This window comes from Cavia porcellus, unplaced genomic scaffold (assembly GCF_034190915.1).
Source record: "Cavia porcellus strain 051 isolate PalLab524CR breed Dunkin Hartley unplaced genomic scaffold, mCavPor4.1 scaffold_6, whole genome shotgun sequence".
In the NCBI taxonomy this organism is placed as follows: domain Eukaryota; kingdom Metazoa; phylum Chordata; class Mammalia; order Rodentia; family Caviidae; genus Cavia; species Cavia porcellus.
The window spans coordinates 68,940,511-68,956,993 of NW_026947489.1; the positions used below are offsets into that span (position 1 = coordinate 68,940,511).

General features: G+C 42.5%; 1 protein-coding gene across 1 annotated transcript; it reads right to left on the reverse strand.

Annotated features, from left to right (window-relative positions):
• Window positions 1-2,915: 2,915 nt before the first annotated feature.
• Ccl2 (chemokine (C-C motif) ligand 2) lies at window positions 2,916-4,696 on the reverse strand. The gene is made up of 3 exons (NM_001172926.1): window positions 4,584-4,696; window positions 3,713-3,824; window positions 2,916-3,335 (listed from the first exon to the last, which is right to left on the reverse strand). The coding sequence occupies exons 1-3, from the start codon at window positions 4,657-4,659 to the stop codon at window positions 3,161-3,163; spliced, it is 363 nt and encodes a 120-aa protein (NP_001166397.1). The 5' UTR covers window positions 4,660-4,696; the 3' UTR covers window positions 2,916-3,160.
• Between the last annotated feature and the right edge of the window lie 11,787 nt (window positions 4,697-16,483).

Here is a 16,483-nt window from a genome sequence, read left to right on the forward strand (position 1 = left end):
TTGTTGGCTTTGATTAAAGGAGTGTTTTTGTTATTGTATAAGTGAGAGAAACTTGTATGTTGGATGATAAGTCTATTTTTGGTCATTTATAGTGTTTTCTAAACTTATCAGAGTTGTAATGATGTTTTTATTTCTTGTCAATGTAGTTATACATTGTTATACATATAAAATCTATTAAAGGAGTCTAAAATTTGTCTTAAGAGTAGAAACTAAATTTGTGCAATTTTCTACATAGCTGTGATAACAATTGTTACTAAATTTATGGCATATTAAATTTTATATTTGTGTTTCCCAGTTGCACCCTTTCAAAGAAAAAAAACTGAAAAAAACATCTAATCACCTGGTGACTTCCAGCTAAAGTTGCTTATGATAATAAATGTTTTAAGGCTTAGCATCTGGCTTTTGAATATTTGTGATGAAATATTTATGAATATTTGTGATGAAATGTACCAATCCAGTCGGTCAACCAGATGATATCAATACTTTTTCAAGGCTTTTTTTGCTTCTGTGATTGCTATTTATAATTATGTATGTGTTGTAAGGCTTAAAATACTTAAACACTGTGCAGTACAGGCAATGTCACCGTAGTTAGACATTAATGACTTATAAAGTGTATCTATAGGCAAGGACACTCTTCTTAAATGGCACTCTATTGAAAGAGCATACATTTAGGTAGAAATTTATGTTATTTAGTATTTTTCATTCAATAAAAATAACTGACTAAAAAGTTATTCTATCCTAAGATAAACAATTAGGTGTATTTCAGAGACAATAAGAAAATCTAATTAGTTCTAATATAATATCATCCTGATTGTTATGTTAAAATTATATACTGCCCTTGATATCAAGAGTTCTCCATAAAACATTATAATTGCTATCTGTTAACATTCTGCGAGGATTCAACTTCTAAGGCAACCATGATTGGTATAGAAAAAAATAAGTCATTGGTTGTAGTACGTATTTCAAGGTGCTTGCTATCTATATAAGTTTATAAAAATAAGATATAACTGAAGTTTGAATGTAAGAACTAGAGAGATAATTGGAATAAGAGAACAGCCAATATTTTTGGCCCCTGCCCTTGAGCATCAACGACTCAGAACATGAGAGGATCTTTTTTACAGAATTCTACAGCTTTGATGAGTCAACCACCTTCCAGAAGGGGAGACTGTCAGTCCTTAGAGGATCCAGTGTACTAAAAAGATAGGTCACAAAGAAAGAGAAACATCTCCCATCCTTATATGGGAAGCCACATGGTGAAGCAAGACCATGACCCATCCTGGTGACTGACAGTGACAGAGCAGCTTAGAGATTCTGCACATGGTTTCAACATGAATCCTTGAGGGGTCTTAACTGATCTAATAGACAGCAAGAGACTAGCTTGATCAACACAGGTTCCAATTTCACTTAATATTAAACACCCAGCAGAAAACTACAAGCAAAAATGTATAAAAAATAACACCATAGTCATAAAACTAGTTATAAAAATGAGCTCCAATCACTGAATCCTGCCAGCAGTTTTCAGCAACACCTGGAGCTACCACTGTTATGGCCGAATGACTCTAAAAAGGTACAGTCAAAGTTATAAATGCTCAGGAGTTCTTAAATCCCATAGCTGAAGTCACCCTTCAAAATCATCAGACTATCTTCCCACAGCTAAAACTAGAGGGACTGGTACACTACTAAATGAAAATTGTTCTCTTTAGATAAATTATTCAGATTAGATAAAAAAATCTTAAAAGAGATATTGGACTTACACATAACCTCTGTCAGTAGACAGGTTTAGGAGCCAGCTGGTTATAATTGTTATTCCAGTCCCTTAAGAGTAGATCTGATGTGGCTCCTTTTCCCCATGTCTCTTTCCATTCTAATGCTCATGGTTTGGTTGTGTGTGTGCTTTAATCTCTTGGTAAAGTTAGTTTATTCTTTCCTAGACGCTGCCAGCCTCCAAGTGATCATGCAGATGGAAATAATAACAAATGTGCCAGGCTCTGTTTACTGGGAATTCCCAGCATGACCTTGTAAAGGGAGTTCAGAGCTGCTAAATTTCAATATGACTTCTATCCATAGCCCCTTAGATTAGGTCTCTGGAAAGGGCCTCTGTATACAGTATCCCCTACACTGAGCCTTCTCAGCTAGAAGCAACCAGATTGAAACTATGCCTATTTTCCGCTAACCACAGTTAAGGATAGCTCTTCAGCTAAGCAGACAGAAATTAATACAGTCAGAGAGGAACAGGCTCTCAAAGAAGTCAGAGAAAAATAAACATCAGTATTGTGACTGGAGGTGCATCTGAAGAAGACCTGGTTTCAAGACAAATATACAATGGATAGGCTTTCATATCCCCCTAAAGGACAGGCAATAGCTTGAAATTCTGTTGCAATTGGCAACACATGGTACATTAAGTCCAGTTAGGCATCAGTCACCCACATGGATGACTACAGCATCTGAACCTATCACTTTCCAAGAACATTTTGTCTTTTCTGTATATCCTTGCCTTGTGCCTACATTCCCAACTGGACCAAGATAAGCTGTTTTATGACTATTCATCATCCTATAAGTTGATTGTAGCTTGACCACTATGTAATCACATAGTGACTTGGCTGTATAAATTGCCCCTGGCAAAAAGCCTCAGTGGAAATCCACTTTTGGAATCCCTCTGTCTCTCAGCAGCTACCTCTCAATAAACTTCTTCGTTTTAACTTTTATTGTCTCTTGGAACTCTTTCTTCAATTTCAGGGGACAAGAACTCAGCACATCTGCTATCTAATAGGTTAGGAGTTATACTGCTCCAACATCATTTTTAGTTTAGTTGTGTGATTTCTTCCAAGAAAGCACCAAAGTCAGATTTTGTACAAAAATATACATTTTTATTCAACAGTTATATAATTTATTTTTCACAATAATACCTTTAAAATTGGTTTAAAATTAAAACTTTTTTCATTCAAGATCCTTACGAAGACTTTAATAACACTCTAGTTGTAGAATTGGAATTCGAAGGAAAACAGCAAAGTTCCCAACTCTAAAAACACTGGTGTTCGTGGAAGATAAAATTAAAACATCAATAAGTTAAATAAGATTAATACCTTTTAAGACATCATTTCATGTCAATAAAGTTCATACTAGCATCAGAGGTTACTGAGGAAACACGGTGGGAGATAAATTAGCTACGGTTCTTGGGGTCTTGGGTTGTGAAACGAATGTTCAAAGGCTTTGAAGTTTGAGGTGCAGTTGAGTTCTGTTTCTGCTGGGTTCTCTGGTCCAGTTTGGCAATGTAGTCCTGCACCCACTTCTGTGTGGGGTCAGCACAGACCTCCTTGTTCTTTAAAGTCCTGAAGCTGTGGGAGAGAGGGGACACAGTTAAAGCTCTGCAGACTCAGTGCAGGAGCACAGCCTACTCTGAGCTAGCGGGCTGCCCTGGGAGGGGAAGGAGGAGGCAGGTGGAGGGAGGAAACCTGGAGAACTGCTCCACTCATTTGCCAGGTGAAGCCACGCTGATTTCAAGCTGAGAAACTGTGATGTCCTGAAAGTGCCCCCATGTGGAGAAGGATTTGGGGAGTCAACTTTTTCCTTTCTGACTTCAGTGTTCCTACAGGGAGCTGTTGGGCCTTGGGTTTGAGGGTGTAACTCTGTGACTCTAAGGCTGGGGTCTTATCCCTTGCTCTCTCTCCAAGGAAGAACTCTGGATCGGGGAGGGGTGGTGTGCTCTACTCACATCACAGCTTCTTGGGGACACCTGCTGCTGGTGATTCTTTCATAACCCTTCACCCTCTTCAGTGGGATCTGTTTGTTAAATGTATAACAGCAGGTCGGGGTATTAACTCCATCTGGAAAATAAATCACAAAGAAGAAGCATTATAGGATGGTGAGACGTTTTTGATCTCAGAGCAGAAAAGAGTCATGAGAAAAAAGTAAAGGAACAGCATAGGGAGAGGCAGAACCTGTGAAATCCCAGTACTTTAGCTAAGCTAGAATAAGATCTTTGATGCCTTGACTTGTTTGCCTTTCTATAAAATGGGTATGCAATGTTGGTAAAAAGCAGGGCAAAGGGAAGTTGTTAATACTAGGTAATTCAGAGTGAATGTTTTAGAAGGGCTAATAATTCAAATTACTAGGAATACTAGCAATTAGGCATCTTTTTAAACTCTAAAATTCATGCCTGGTCGTGAGTGTCTCTGACACCTACCACCTCCTCAGACCATTGGCTCTGTAAGCTGGGTTGAATGAAGCACAGACTATGTTCTGGGTTTCCTCCCTGCTCTCTGTATCTAGAAATACTCTGCTACCAGATTCCCTCTCTTTGGCCACCCTTACCCCAAAGCTCTGCTGAAAGCTGCTGGAGCAGTACTTTCTTAGTGATGTGCTTCCAGAGCTTTAATCCTGCAGCGGGATTTGGAGTCCACAGCTGGAATTCTAGCTCTTTGCCCAGGGGCAGCATGTAATTAGGCTCTCTCCTTGTTCTCTTACGAGCTTTTCATGTTGGAAGAGCAGCTGCTATGGTGAGATGAGGGTACCCTTGTGCTGTGCTGGCCCATGGTGACCCAGAGATGGGTGATGTGCTGCAGGGGAAAGAGGCAGGGCCTTACCCGGCTGAGCCATCAGGAGGGAGCAGAAGGTGGCTTCTATGACCAGCAGGCACAGAAGGACTGAGGATCTCTGCATGGTGGAGTGTTGGAGCACAAGCTTCAGTGTGAGATCGGGAGGTTTCTGAGCTGGTCTCAACTTCTGTGCTCTTCTGGTAGCTCTGTCTTTTCCTTTTATTGAAATCCAAGAGGGTGGAGTCAGGCAGGAGGGCTTGGTTTATGGCAACGTCATTATGAATGAATGACATAGTGAAATCCTGAATCTGCTGAGAAAGTGCCGTGTTACTGCGAGATTTCCAGGAAGCAGAAGATGGAGGCCCTGTGCCAAAACTTACGACTTTTTTCATTCACTGAAGAAGCCAAAGGAGGCAGAGACCTGTCAGGGTAGGTGATGGCTGTATGCTCAGTTTGCCCACAAATATGAAATGAGTAGTTTATTTTTAAGGATTCTTCATTCTCTTGATTTAAGGGAGGAAACTGAAGTCACAGCATAGGAAGAAATCAAATAAACTGAAGTCTCAAGGGGCTTGCCAAGAATGTCAAGGTTGCCTGTCTCACTTTTAGATCACAGCCCAAGGAGTCTTTGAGCTATGAATGGTCTCTGAAGCCTTGGTGGGCTCCCTGACTGTGTATTAAATTCATTTTCTCTTTAAAGTTCTAAGTGAAGGCACAATGATTGCTTGAAGAACTGTCGGATTTTTCAACACTGAACAGATTTCTACATTGTGACATTTTGGACTTGGAAGACCCTATGCAAATCAAGTCATGCCACTGCAGTTTTCATGTATTATTCATTCAGTGCTTACTTACCCTGTGCCAGGAATACTCTCTGAGACTTTTGCAAATGTTGGCTTGAAATCAAAGCAGATGTTGTTCAGTCCCATTTTATAGATCAGGCAATGAGATCCCAATTGTATAACCAGCCCTACTGCCTCCACAGTGGCACAGTTCTGCTATCCCAGTGACACTGACCATTCATGTGGTTGCCTGGCTATGGGTCTGGTGCCTCGCTACAGAGCTCAGCATCTTCCAAATCAGCAGACAGCTATGGGAGAATCGAGGGGCATTCCTTGTGGTTAAATTGCTGTGTGATTAAATTACTGGTTAGCCCAGAAGACTGAAGTAGGCAAGCAGCATGCACTCCATCAGATCGATGTCTTCCTGGCTTCGTTCTTGATTTCCAAGAAACGTGAGTGAGCAGAAGAACCAAATTTTTGGGATTGGATTTCCTGGCTTCATTCTTTACTCATGCCTTCATTTTCTTTCGAAACCATGCTACCAAATAATAAAAACGAGAAGATTTGAGCATCCCTTTCAGTGAACATTTTTCTTTTAAAAATGATTAAAATTCTTGAGGCATTTCAGTGGCTGTAACTCAGGTCTCTTAACTCCTCCAATGCACTGCTTTATCCTTCTGACTCTAGCTGTGCCCTCGCCTAAAACGGAAAGGATGGATTCATGACTCTTCTGTTATAAAAAGTCATGGAGACAATGTGCATAAATGCATGGGACCTTCTTGCCAATCATGCCAAAGCACTATAGGAAATGATTGTATAAAAAATTTACTGCATTTGGTCCATAGTACATGGTCATCAGTGGCATTACTTGACTGGTCACCAGGATCTAGGAATTGTGTTAAGTTCTTTTTGGCCCTACTCTTCAAACAACCTACTCTTCTTTAGGTGGAAAGTGAAGTTCAGTTACTCGGTTCTGATCTCACAGGTGGAACCAAGATTTCTACTTGAACTCCAGACATTGTTCCTGGGAATCAAGCTTAATGTCTCATGATAGGTATCTGTTTCTTAGAGATTCTGAAACCAGAAAATGGGTGGAATTTGATTCTTGGGGGAAAAACAAGACAGAAGAGAGAACAAATCCACTTGTACACTGCTTTGCATGTTCTTTCTCAGAGCCTTATTTTCATTCTGCCTCCTGCTAGCTACCCTTTTCCTCTCACTACTGTTGAAACCCCTTTGCGTTTGGCTCAGTCCTTTACCCATGGCTCACTCCATGCCTACCACATGAATAAAATATTTCCAGAATGGAGACTGTGAAGTTTCCTACAGTCATTTCTTCTCAGACCATCTCACATTACCTTCTAAGAAGTTTTACTTCCTGTAAATTGGAAACCTCTCTATGATTTATTAATGTATTCTTTTTGCAGACACAGAGGACTCATCCATTTCTCCATGGAATTCAGTCATTCCTTGGGTCTTCTCAAGGTCAAGTTAAAAGATGCAAAGATTTTTAAATTACTACCATCACTCTTATATTTCTGAATGCGAAGGACCTAGACAGATTGTGAGTCTACTCTGCTTTCTACATAAGGGAGTCATATTCCAGGATCTAAGACCAACTGGGCCAGGGTCACAGAGAAAGACCCCTGACTTTGCTGAGTATTCACATAGACTTGCCTGTCTCCATTGAGGGTGGGGATCACCTTTGGTCAGTGACTTGATCATGACAAGCTTCAGACAAAAAATGTCTGGAAGGCGAAAGGGTATGAATAATAGAAGAAAGTTTTATGGAAAGTGATTGTCTGCCTCCCCCTCACTTTGGTTCTGTGGAGTAATACCTCCCCGCTGGTAGATCAGTAACAAAGAGGGAGAAAAGAATGGAAATCCCCACTCTTAGGCAGCTTTGGAAGTTCCCAGATCTTGTGGAAAAGAATTAACTTGGCTGGAGCCTGCATTCCAGATCCTGGGCCTGGAGCCCAGCGGCTCTCATTTGGGAGTGTGCTGGGAACATCTCAGCACAAGCCTGAGTTGAGTTGGTTCCAAGGGAAAGGCCGGAGAGGGGATATGGGGGTGAAGTCTGTGTTTTGTTCCCCCCTAGAGGTCCCAGGAGGCCTGGGTCACCTCCGCTTTAACACATAGATGAAGAATGGAAAATTTCCTCTTGGTGAATAATCTTTCCTTCCTGTCAGGGCGCTCACCCCACAGCCAGGGTCCTCCACATGTACCTTGGTCATCTCTGAAGACTCCCACTCAGTGTCAAGGGTGAAGAAAAAAGGAAGTAAAAGTGAGCTTTCTAGAAAGATCAGAAGCTAGTTCCCCAGGCTGTGCCTGCACCACTTCTGCTTGCATTCCTCCCCATCACTTCCTTTGCACCCCGCTATCCCTATCGGGACATGCAGCTCCTCACCTTCCCCGCACAGGTCTTTGAGTGAGATGCAGTGGGCTCTGCACCTGTCCGGCCTCTTCTGGCCACTCCTGGGGGTCCCCTCTCTCTTCTCTCTTCCCCTTTCTCCCAGATGAGCTCTTGCTCTAGCTGGCCCTGGGCTCACATTCCTGGACCCTCTGTTCTGTAATCCTTTTAAACTTTTTCCGTTCAGAGACCAAGATTCTTCATTATTCTTTCACAGAATGTCAGAGAGAACTGATTTGCTTTTCTTTTTTTTTTTGTTAAGAAAAGTGAGGCCAAGAACAAGGCAGTGACAGGCCCAAGGTGACGTGGAAGACCAAAGGCATTTTTGTGCTGCTCTGTTCATGTTCAGGTTCTCCTTTTTGTACATATGGCATCATCTCCTAATCTTAGCATTCAGTCAGTCAGCATCTGCCCTGCACTGAACACCAGGCATGGGAAGTGGAGGGAAGGGAAGAAAGTGTGGTGTTTTTTTCTCGAGAAGAGATGCCAAAGTAGGTCCAAATCGGGAGTAGGACTGAGCTTTGAAATAACCCCAAACAGTGCTCACCCTAGGCTCCTAGCATGTGAGTTCCTCCTGTGGTTCTGCCCTGGTCCCAGGGACCTTTGTGAAGATGGAAGTAGCAGGGATGAGCTGAGCATAAGGAGGAGAATGAAACATGTCACTGGCAGTGGCCCGAGCTGGTTGGCAAGAGGGCACACTGTCCATCCCATCAGGGACTCGTCATTTAGCCTATCTTCTGGGCTGGTGATGGTGAGGGGATAAAGGCAAAGTGAGCTTTTTCAGCTCATAGTCAGGCATGGTGGGTCTTTCAGGGCCACACAGTGGGGAGGGCACTGATGCCTTTATCTGAGTCCTGTGTTTTACAAGGTGCCCTGAGCCATACGTGCAGGGTCGAGGGAAACATAAGCACATTTGAAGAATCCCTGTGAAGGTGCTGTACAGTGAGGATGGAGTTCTTAGAACAAAAGACACTGTGATGACCAGGTGGAGGTTGAAGAAATACTGTCTTGACTGCCTTTCATTGAATCTTTCACATTCGTGGTGGTCATCCAAGGGGAACTGGAGGGGCATGTGGAACGATTGATTGCATTAGCCAGAAAGATACAGAGCTGTGAAAATTCCAGCTGGGGGCCCAGGGACATTTGAGAATAGGGTCAAGAGTTCAGATTTTGATAATGGTGCCTGGATGAAGCACAGATGCCGACTGAATCCAGGGGCTGTCGCAGCTAGGATCCAGCATTTCTAATGAGCTCCAGGTGACATCAGTGCTACGGCAGCAGACATTCATCAGAAGCACCCACAAGAGCTGAGATAAGCAGAGGGAAACAGCCAGCTGCTCATTTTGCATGGACCAAGATTCCTGCCCATGGCTTTGAGAACCATGTGGAGTTGTCTTTCATACTTACATGATTGCATCTTTTTGTGGGGAAGCCCCAAACTGCCATCATATTCCATAACAAAGACCTCCATCCTCTTCAAAGAGTTCAATACCATGGAAATTATCAAAAACAATTCTTGGGTTCCCTGCCCAAGTCTTGCTGAATCACAATCTATATTTTTCCTATATAAAGCTGTGTTTTTTTTTCAAACTGTGCCCCACTTCCAGGTGGTTGCTAACCTGTATTTGGGAGCCCCAGGGTAAAATCTTAGGTCTTATGAAGATAGTAGAAAAAACCCCAGCTAATGTCAGAAAACCATGGCCAAAGGCCCAGCTGTCTCTCTACCTAGCTGTATAGCCTTGAGCAAGTTCCACTTGGACCACTTCTGGACCAAGTGATTAGTAAATAGCTGTTTCTAACATACCATGAGACTTGTATGAAGAAATAGAGCAAGAGCACTTGGTAAGCAATGTGCAAATATCTGTGACCATGTGAGGGCTGGTGAACACTCTTGGAACATGCGGCCAGGCTAGACAGTGACTTTGAATATTCCTAGGGGAATCTAAGGCTCCCCTTTCCCTATTTCTGGTGAAGATGCTCTCGTCATCTGTGTCACAAAAGGCACAGTGATGTTCCCATCTCCTACGTGCACCTTTATCATTGTCCTGCATACCCGGGGACACAAAGCCTTAGGGGCTACCAAACGCTGAGGTCAGGTCCTGGCAACCTGACAACTAGGCCAGGGCTTCAGCACCTCCCCTAGTTGTCAGCTTTCGTGGGCCTGTCCCACTCTCCCTACCATATGGGCCTCCTTACCTTCTGCTTCCCTCAGCTCCCTCTCTGCAGCTCCAGCCCTTCTCTCTACCCCACCTAGGAGTCTTAGCCCAGCTGACCTCTCTCTGGCTACAGCAGCCCCTTTAAGGGAGAGGGTTCTCAGTAAGTAGGGTTTGAAACTGACACATAGTGCGAGATTCTCAATGTATCTCCCCAAGACATTTGAATAGTAGGGTGATTTAATACCAGACAGGGAAATCAAGAGAGATGAAAGACTTGATTTTCTGAGTTTTCTCCTTTTCCAATTTGGGGACAAAATAGTGTCAAGGCTGCAGGAAAATTTGAGATTGAAACCAAGGAAGACAGAGTGATTTTTCAGGGGCTACTGAGATCCTCATTTAGGGAGTGATATCTTTCTCTCTCGGTTGCAAAACGCTGCGTGCAAGGAAGGGGGAAGCTTCAGCCTCCCCAAATAATGACTTCTTGGTTAATATACATATTTCATCAGGCTAAGCAAGAGAAAACCCTCCCCAGTCCTGGCTTCATTCAAAAGCAATTATGTCTGCCTTTCCTGGAAACTAAAGTCTAGGGAAAATCTGAATGAAAATGCAAGTTGTATGTGTCCAGTAGAGGAAGATGGTCAGAGGAAATGGTTTTGCAGTGCACACACATTTGTTCTGATTTCAGTGCAAAACACAATGAAATAATTCAGTCATGCAACTTATTGATTGCTCAGAACAATAGACAGAAAAATGACTGAAACCAACAAAATACACTGGTCTCCAGGGAACTGTTTGCATGGGGTGGCGACAGCAGGCTGAGGGGCATTGGTTACAAGGTAGAGAAGGGACTTTTGTTTATGTAATTCACTCCTACCCTCAGCACTAGCACCTGGCATGGTTGCTGAATAAATATGAATGAATGGATTAGGGAAAAATAAGAACTGGAAGTCCTTGCGGAGTTCTGAGAATTTAAAATCCCTGCATTGCTTAATTTAAAAAGTGGGATATAAGTTTGATCAGTATTAGAGTTAGTGTCAGTGTCAGTGCTGGTGCTCAGGTACAGACAAGCTCTGTGTGTGTGTGTGTGTGTGTGTGTGTGTGTGTGTGTGTGTGTCTGTGTGTGTGTGTGTGTACCTGCCTACACCCTCGACAAGGTGCCTGATGACACAGATCTTGACAATTTCCAGAAAAGCTAGTGATATTGGAGAAGTACAACTCCCAGCCTGTTAGATGGCACGTGTGCTGAATTTATGTCCCCAGAATATTGAAGAAAGATTTCCAAGGTTAGTGGGAGTTCAGGATAGGAAGATTTATTGAGAGACAGCTCCTGAGAGATGGGAGAGGTCCCAGAAGTACACTGCCACTCAGGTATTTTGTCAGGACCCATTCACATAGCAAAGTCACAATGTGGGTACAATGTGTTGCCAAAGTTTAATCAATCTATAGGATTACAAGTATAACTTTTTATCTAGCATTGATCTGATAGAGAAACAAGTTATATAGTGATGGTACATGGGCAGAACAAAGGCCTTTTGGGGAAGGGATGAGTCCAGATGCTGTGGTCACACATCTGGGTCACTAATGCCTATCTTGATTTATGGCAATATAGTCTCAAATTACTTCTTACTCCTTAGGGAGGCATGTAGATCTGACCGTTGCACCTTTATCTTGAGGCCTTCCTGGCCTTCCTGAGATGCACATCCACCCATATTTCTGATGTCTTTATTTTTCACTGACTTCCTAAAGAGCCCAGGCCCTCTCTAACTGTATATTAATTTCTATCTAGCTTCGATAGAAACCCTAACCCATAACACTAGCTACTATTTTCCTCAAAGGAAGCACAATTTTATTTGGAAAAATCTTACCAAAATAGAAGTAGGCACTTAGAAAAAGCAGAGAAAGAACCTCTCATGGCCAAAAAAAGGTTACCTGTCGTAATATTCTTGTTCTGCTGAGTTGGAGGTAGTGGAATTAATGGGCACATTTTCGTAAGGACCAAGAGACTTCCTCAGAAGAGAAGAACAGGAGGTCTTTCTTCTGATGCCAAAATTATCAGACACTGAGAGTCTGCAGAATTTCCAAGTGGATTGGTCACCAGAAGCTCAATGCCAAAACTGAGAAGTTAATGAGCTAACTTGAGGATCTCCTATGATGATAGTGCCAAAGTCCTGCTTTGAGAACAGCAGCTTAAGCCTGTGAATGGACACAGAAGATGCTGCAGCTTTGGGACTCCAAGAACAGCACTATGATGAGGGCTGGAGAAAGCTCCATCAGAGCAAATACTAAGAAAATCTATGGGTGGTGTGAGGTCAGTGATCCCCACTTACCTTTGGGGCAGAGACAGAAGCCATGGCAGCTGAGAGCCCTGGACACTGGAAAATAGTTCGTGTGAGTTAGCTTCTGAAAATAGTAATAGGGCAGAAAAGCTTGATTTATTAGGTCCCTGAGTTACTTGGGTCTGTGAGAGGGAACTTAAGAATGAACCACTAGATTTTTCTCCTAAGCAGACAACTAAGTGAACATAATAAAAGATATTTGGACCACATGTACCCTGAGGTAACAATAAGAACTATGCCAGTGACACACACACACACACACACACACACACACACACACACACACACACATTTATGGTTCCTAATTCACTACTCCATCACACTATCAGTTCACTTATTCCCCCTTCTAGTTATGCTAATTAGGAAAAAATAATACAACAAAAATGCTAGCATAACCTTGTCTGAATTAATTCTGATTTCATGAAAATAATAGACACTAATTTTAAGTACTCTCCAAATACCTGCTAGAATGTCTGTGCAGCTCATGAGGAAAGATTTAGAAATTGCAAGGTGCCGAAAGCCATCATCTTTTATGTGTAATTTATGGTTCATCAACCCTGAGAATCTAAGCCGGAACTTGGAATGAAAGTGGACTGCTTTCACTCATCCTGTTTTATAGATGAAGAAACGGGGGTTTAGAGGTTGACTTAAGTAGAGGTGTTGGGGTTCACCTTAGTATGTTCTCAGTCCAAGGCCAGTCTTCTCCATGGCCCACCAGAAATGCTGTTAGAGCATTTATTCCTTGAAATCAGTTTTTTCCTTTCCCTAGTTACCCCTCTGACCGTGCCTCCTAAGGTTCAAGGTTCAAGATCTCCTCCACTGATCCCACTTGTGGAGGGCATGGTAAAGATGCAAAGGTTTAAGCAAAGGAAAATGTTAGTAAAGGTTGTTCTCCCACTTCCTTTCTCTTCAAAAGAATTCACTACCCCCGAGTTTCAGCCCTCGCCCCATGGTTACTCCTCAGTCTTTGTCATCTGTCCAAACTTCTCCATTTCACAGAATCCAATTTAGTAATTCATTTCTTCCACCGCTGCTATCCACTTCCTTCTCCTTTGGCGGCTTTCTGTCTATTCTAGTGGTTCCCCAAGCCCTTTAACCCCTACCTGACTTCCTCTGCTCCCCAACCCAGTGCAGTGTTGGACACATGATCTGCAGCACCCTTGTCATTTTCTTTCCCGAATTCTCTCTCTCTTTTGATACCCACAGGTATCAAAATCTAGGTCATATGGTCATCTGATCCTCCTCCAACTCCTGACTGTTCCTAACTGAGCTGGTGGGCTGGCTGGGAGAGCTTGAAATCAATTCTGTGATGCTGTGAGCTGCGCTGTCTTGTATTCCTAGCTGTGTCACTCTCTCCTGCTGCACAGTGACATCTCTAACCTTCACCATCCCACTGACATCTGGCATTCCATCTAAGGCTTCTGGAAGACAACATGTTCCCACTGGAAGCACAGCCCATGAGGTAAAATTATCTCAGTGTCCACATGAGAACTTAATTCCATCTTCACATTACTGCATCTCGTCCGTCTCAGATGAAGAGCTGATTGCTCTTGCTTAGTGTTATGACTCCATCCATATTCTTGATTTCCAGCTGCTTCCCCCCAGCACTGGCATTCTTCATTAGCTCCCTGCTTTTCCTGCTTCTCTTTCCTTCACTTCTTTCAACCAACATGCTAATTTTCTTTCATTGCTAAAAAAAGTTCATTTCCTGTAATCATAGGTGATCTCAAACTACTGTTCTCTCCTGCTTTCTCTCTATGGAAAATACTTTTGAATGATGGGCTTTGGTAGTCCACCTTCCAAATAATTTCTTGAGCTGTTGTGGTTTATCTTCCACATGAACTATTCAACTGAAATTCTTATGACTGCATCAGTGATGCCTCTTTGCCTAATTGAAAGAATTCTTCATGATTCACACCCAACTTGAAATCAATCCAACACGGTTCATTCTCTTTTTGTGTCTGGGACTCTATTCTGTAATTCTATGCCATGTCTCTTCTTTCTGTCTCATCTTTACTGATTTCTTTTCTTTCTTCACCCTTAAATGATGGATGTGTCCAAGAATTCATATTTTCATTTTATTCTTCATAAGAGTTGCAAGCTAGAGGTCCAAACCTGGCCAAAAGTAGTGGTTCTGACCTATAGATGTATTTTGTTTGGCCTGTAATTCTTGAAACTGATATAATGAATAGCTAATACTTAAAATTGGGAGAGTTCACATTTAAAATCTGATTTCAGATTTTCCTGGACAGAACTGGATTTGAGTCTGCAAACCTATGTGACACCAGTCCATGATATTAGAGAGGTAGCTGTCTCTCTGTATATTGTATGTTTACAGGTTACCAGAGACTCCCCACCACCCCTTCTAATTCCTGTCATCTACGCTTGGCCCACTGTACACACTCATCTGCATGTGTCCTGGTGTAGCTCCGTATAGAACCTTTCCTGCATCATCTGTATTTGCAGCTCTCCTAATTCACCCAATGAATCTTCAGATGAAATCCGGTCTTGTGCTGTATCTGCCAACTAGTGTTTACAGATGTATGTTAGTCAACTCTACTGAGTTCATCCTTTATTATAACATCTCTCTTTTCCCTCTATCTCTGTCTTTTTATTTTCTTTTTAAACTTATATTTAGGAGGGTCTTATGTTGATTGGAAAAGGTGCTACAGGATTGATGTCAGGGAGGTACATTACTTTCCCTTTTAGTTCAGATATTCATGCATGATAGGTTTGGAGAAGAGTCTCTGGAGAATTTTGAGGAAGGGGACTTAAAATTTCCCCAAAACTATGAGTGCCAGTTACCATGTTGAATGAAAAGAAAAGTCAGTTAAATTCCTACACAGTTCCTGATCTAATTCTTCCCCACCTGACCTTCATTCCCTATACTCAGTTCTCATTCAACCCAGACAACCACAGTAGATATCAGGTATCCATCTTTTGATTTTCTTCCTTTGCCATCTAATTGATCCCTGAGATCTGTCCATTGCACTTTTAAAATGTCTTGCATTCACTTTCTCTTCTTCATCTTCAAAGACCCCACCTGAGGTGGACTAAAAACTGATAGTCTACTTACACACACCAGCTGAACTGAATCAGCATGGTGCTGAGTATAGATGGCCCACCTGAGGATGGCTGTCAGCAGAAAGGAGATCTAGAGAGGAAGAGAAATGTTGGTTCTCCAAGATGTTGTTGGTTCTCCTATTGCTGCTGGTTCTTCAGGCTTCTCTGATGTGAACTTGGCTCTTCTCATCATCAGAGGAGCTCAGGACTTTGTTGCTGAGAATGGCTGGATTCACTTTGGAGTAGCTCTGAACTTATCTTTACTGCTTCCTGGCTCTGGAGGGTAAGATGGTGTGTACTTCAGTCACCAGGAGAGGCTTGTCATGCTGGCTTCCTGATATGAACTCGGCTGTTCTCATCGGAGAAGCTCAGGACCTCATTCTTGCTGAGGACGGCTGTGATACTTTTCAGGGGACCTTGGTCCTTATTTTGAGCATAACTTCCTGGCTCCAGTACCGGACTTTCAGCCTGTTGGCATAGATCTTTCATCCTGCTGGCACAGACTTTCTACCTTCCACTGGTGACCTTTGGGCCTTCCCAGCGCCGGTATATGAAATAGACTTGCATGAGTCATTGTCATGGGCTCTAGGCCTCCAGTTGGACTTGTGGAAGGCATCATCATAGACTCCAAGTCTTCAGCTGGACTCTTGCAGGATATTGCATGGGATCCAGGCCCTTGGCTGGATTCTCTAGGTCTTTAGTGTGTGGACAGATTTCCTGCTCTTTTCATGTTTGAATCTTTGGTTGACTATTAAAAAACAATTCTGTAAATTATGTGTCTTATTATAGTTTTCTTTACAATCCCTGACTACAACACCACCACAGAGTTCTAGTAAAGCAGTTTAACAACATGTACTTCCAGCAGAAGCTCTATCAGCCAATCCATCCCTTGTACTAAGGTAAAATTTCTGTAAAAAAAAAAAAAAAAAGCAGTGAGCTGACCACTGGCATATCTTGACATTTCAATGTCTGCTTGGTAGACCCCAAGCCCTGAGTGTGGCTGTCATGAGGTTTGACCTGCCCATTGGAAATCTTTTTGGCCACATTTCAACAGTCATGTATTTAAAATGTCCTATGCATTAGTGATACCATTTTTCTCATCTATACCAAAAAGTATCCCTTGCACACATTATGTTCCCTACCTAGACAGGCAGTGGGTCTCTTCTGAGAAATCTGCAGACACAGAACTTTTGGCTTCCCT

Bases quoted from the DNA above. Each gene is read 5' to 3' on its own strand.
- Ccl2 (NM_001172926.1), bottom strand. From the start codon at position 4,659: ATGCAGAGATCCTCAGTCCTTCTGTGCCTGCTGGTCATAGAAGCCACC. The intron at 3,825-4,583 runs GTAAGGCCCTGC...TTTATTTTCCAG, and splicing joins CCTCCTGATGGCTCAGCCGG to ATGGAGTTAATACCCCGACC. The intron at 3,336-3,712 runs GTGAGTAGAGCA...TCTCTCCCACAG, and splicing joins TGTCCCCAAGAAGCTGTGAT to CTTCAGGACTTTAAAGAACA.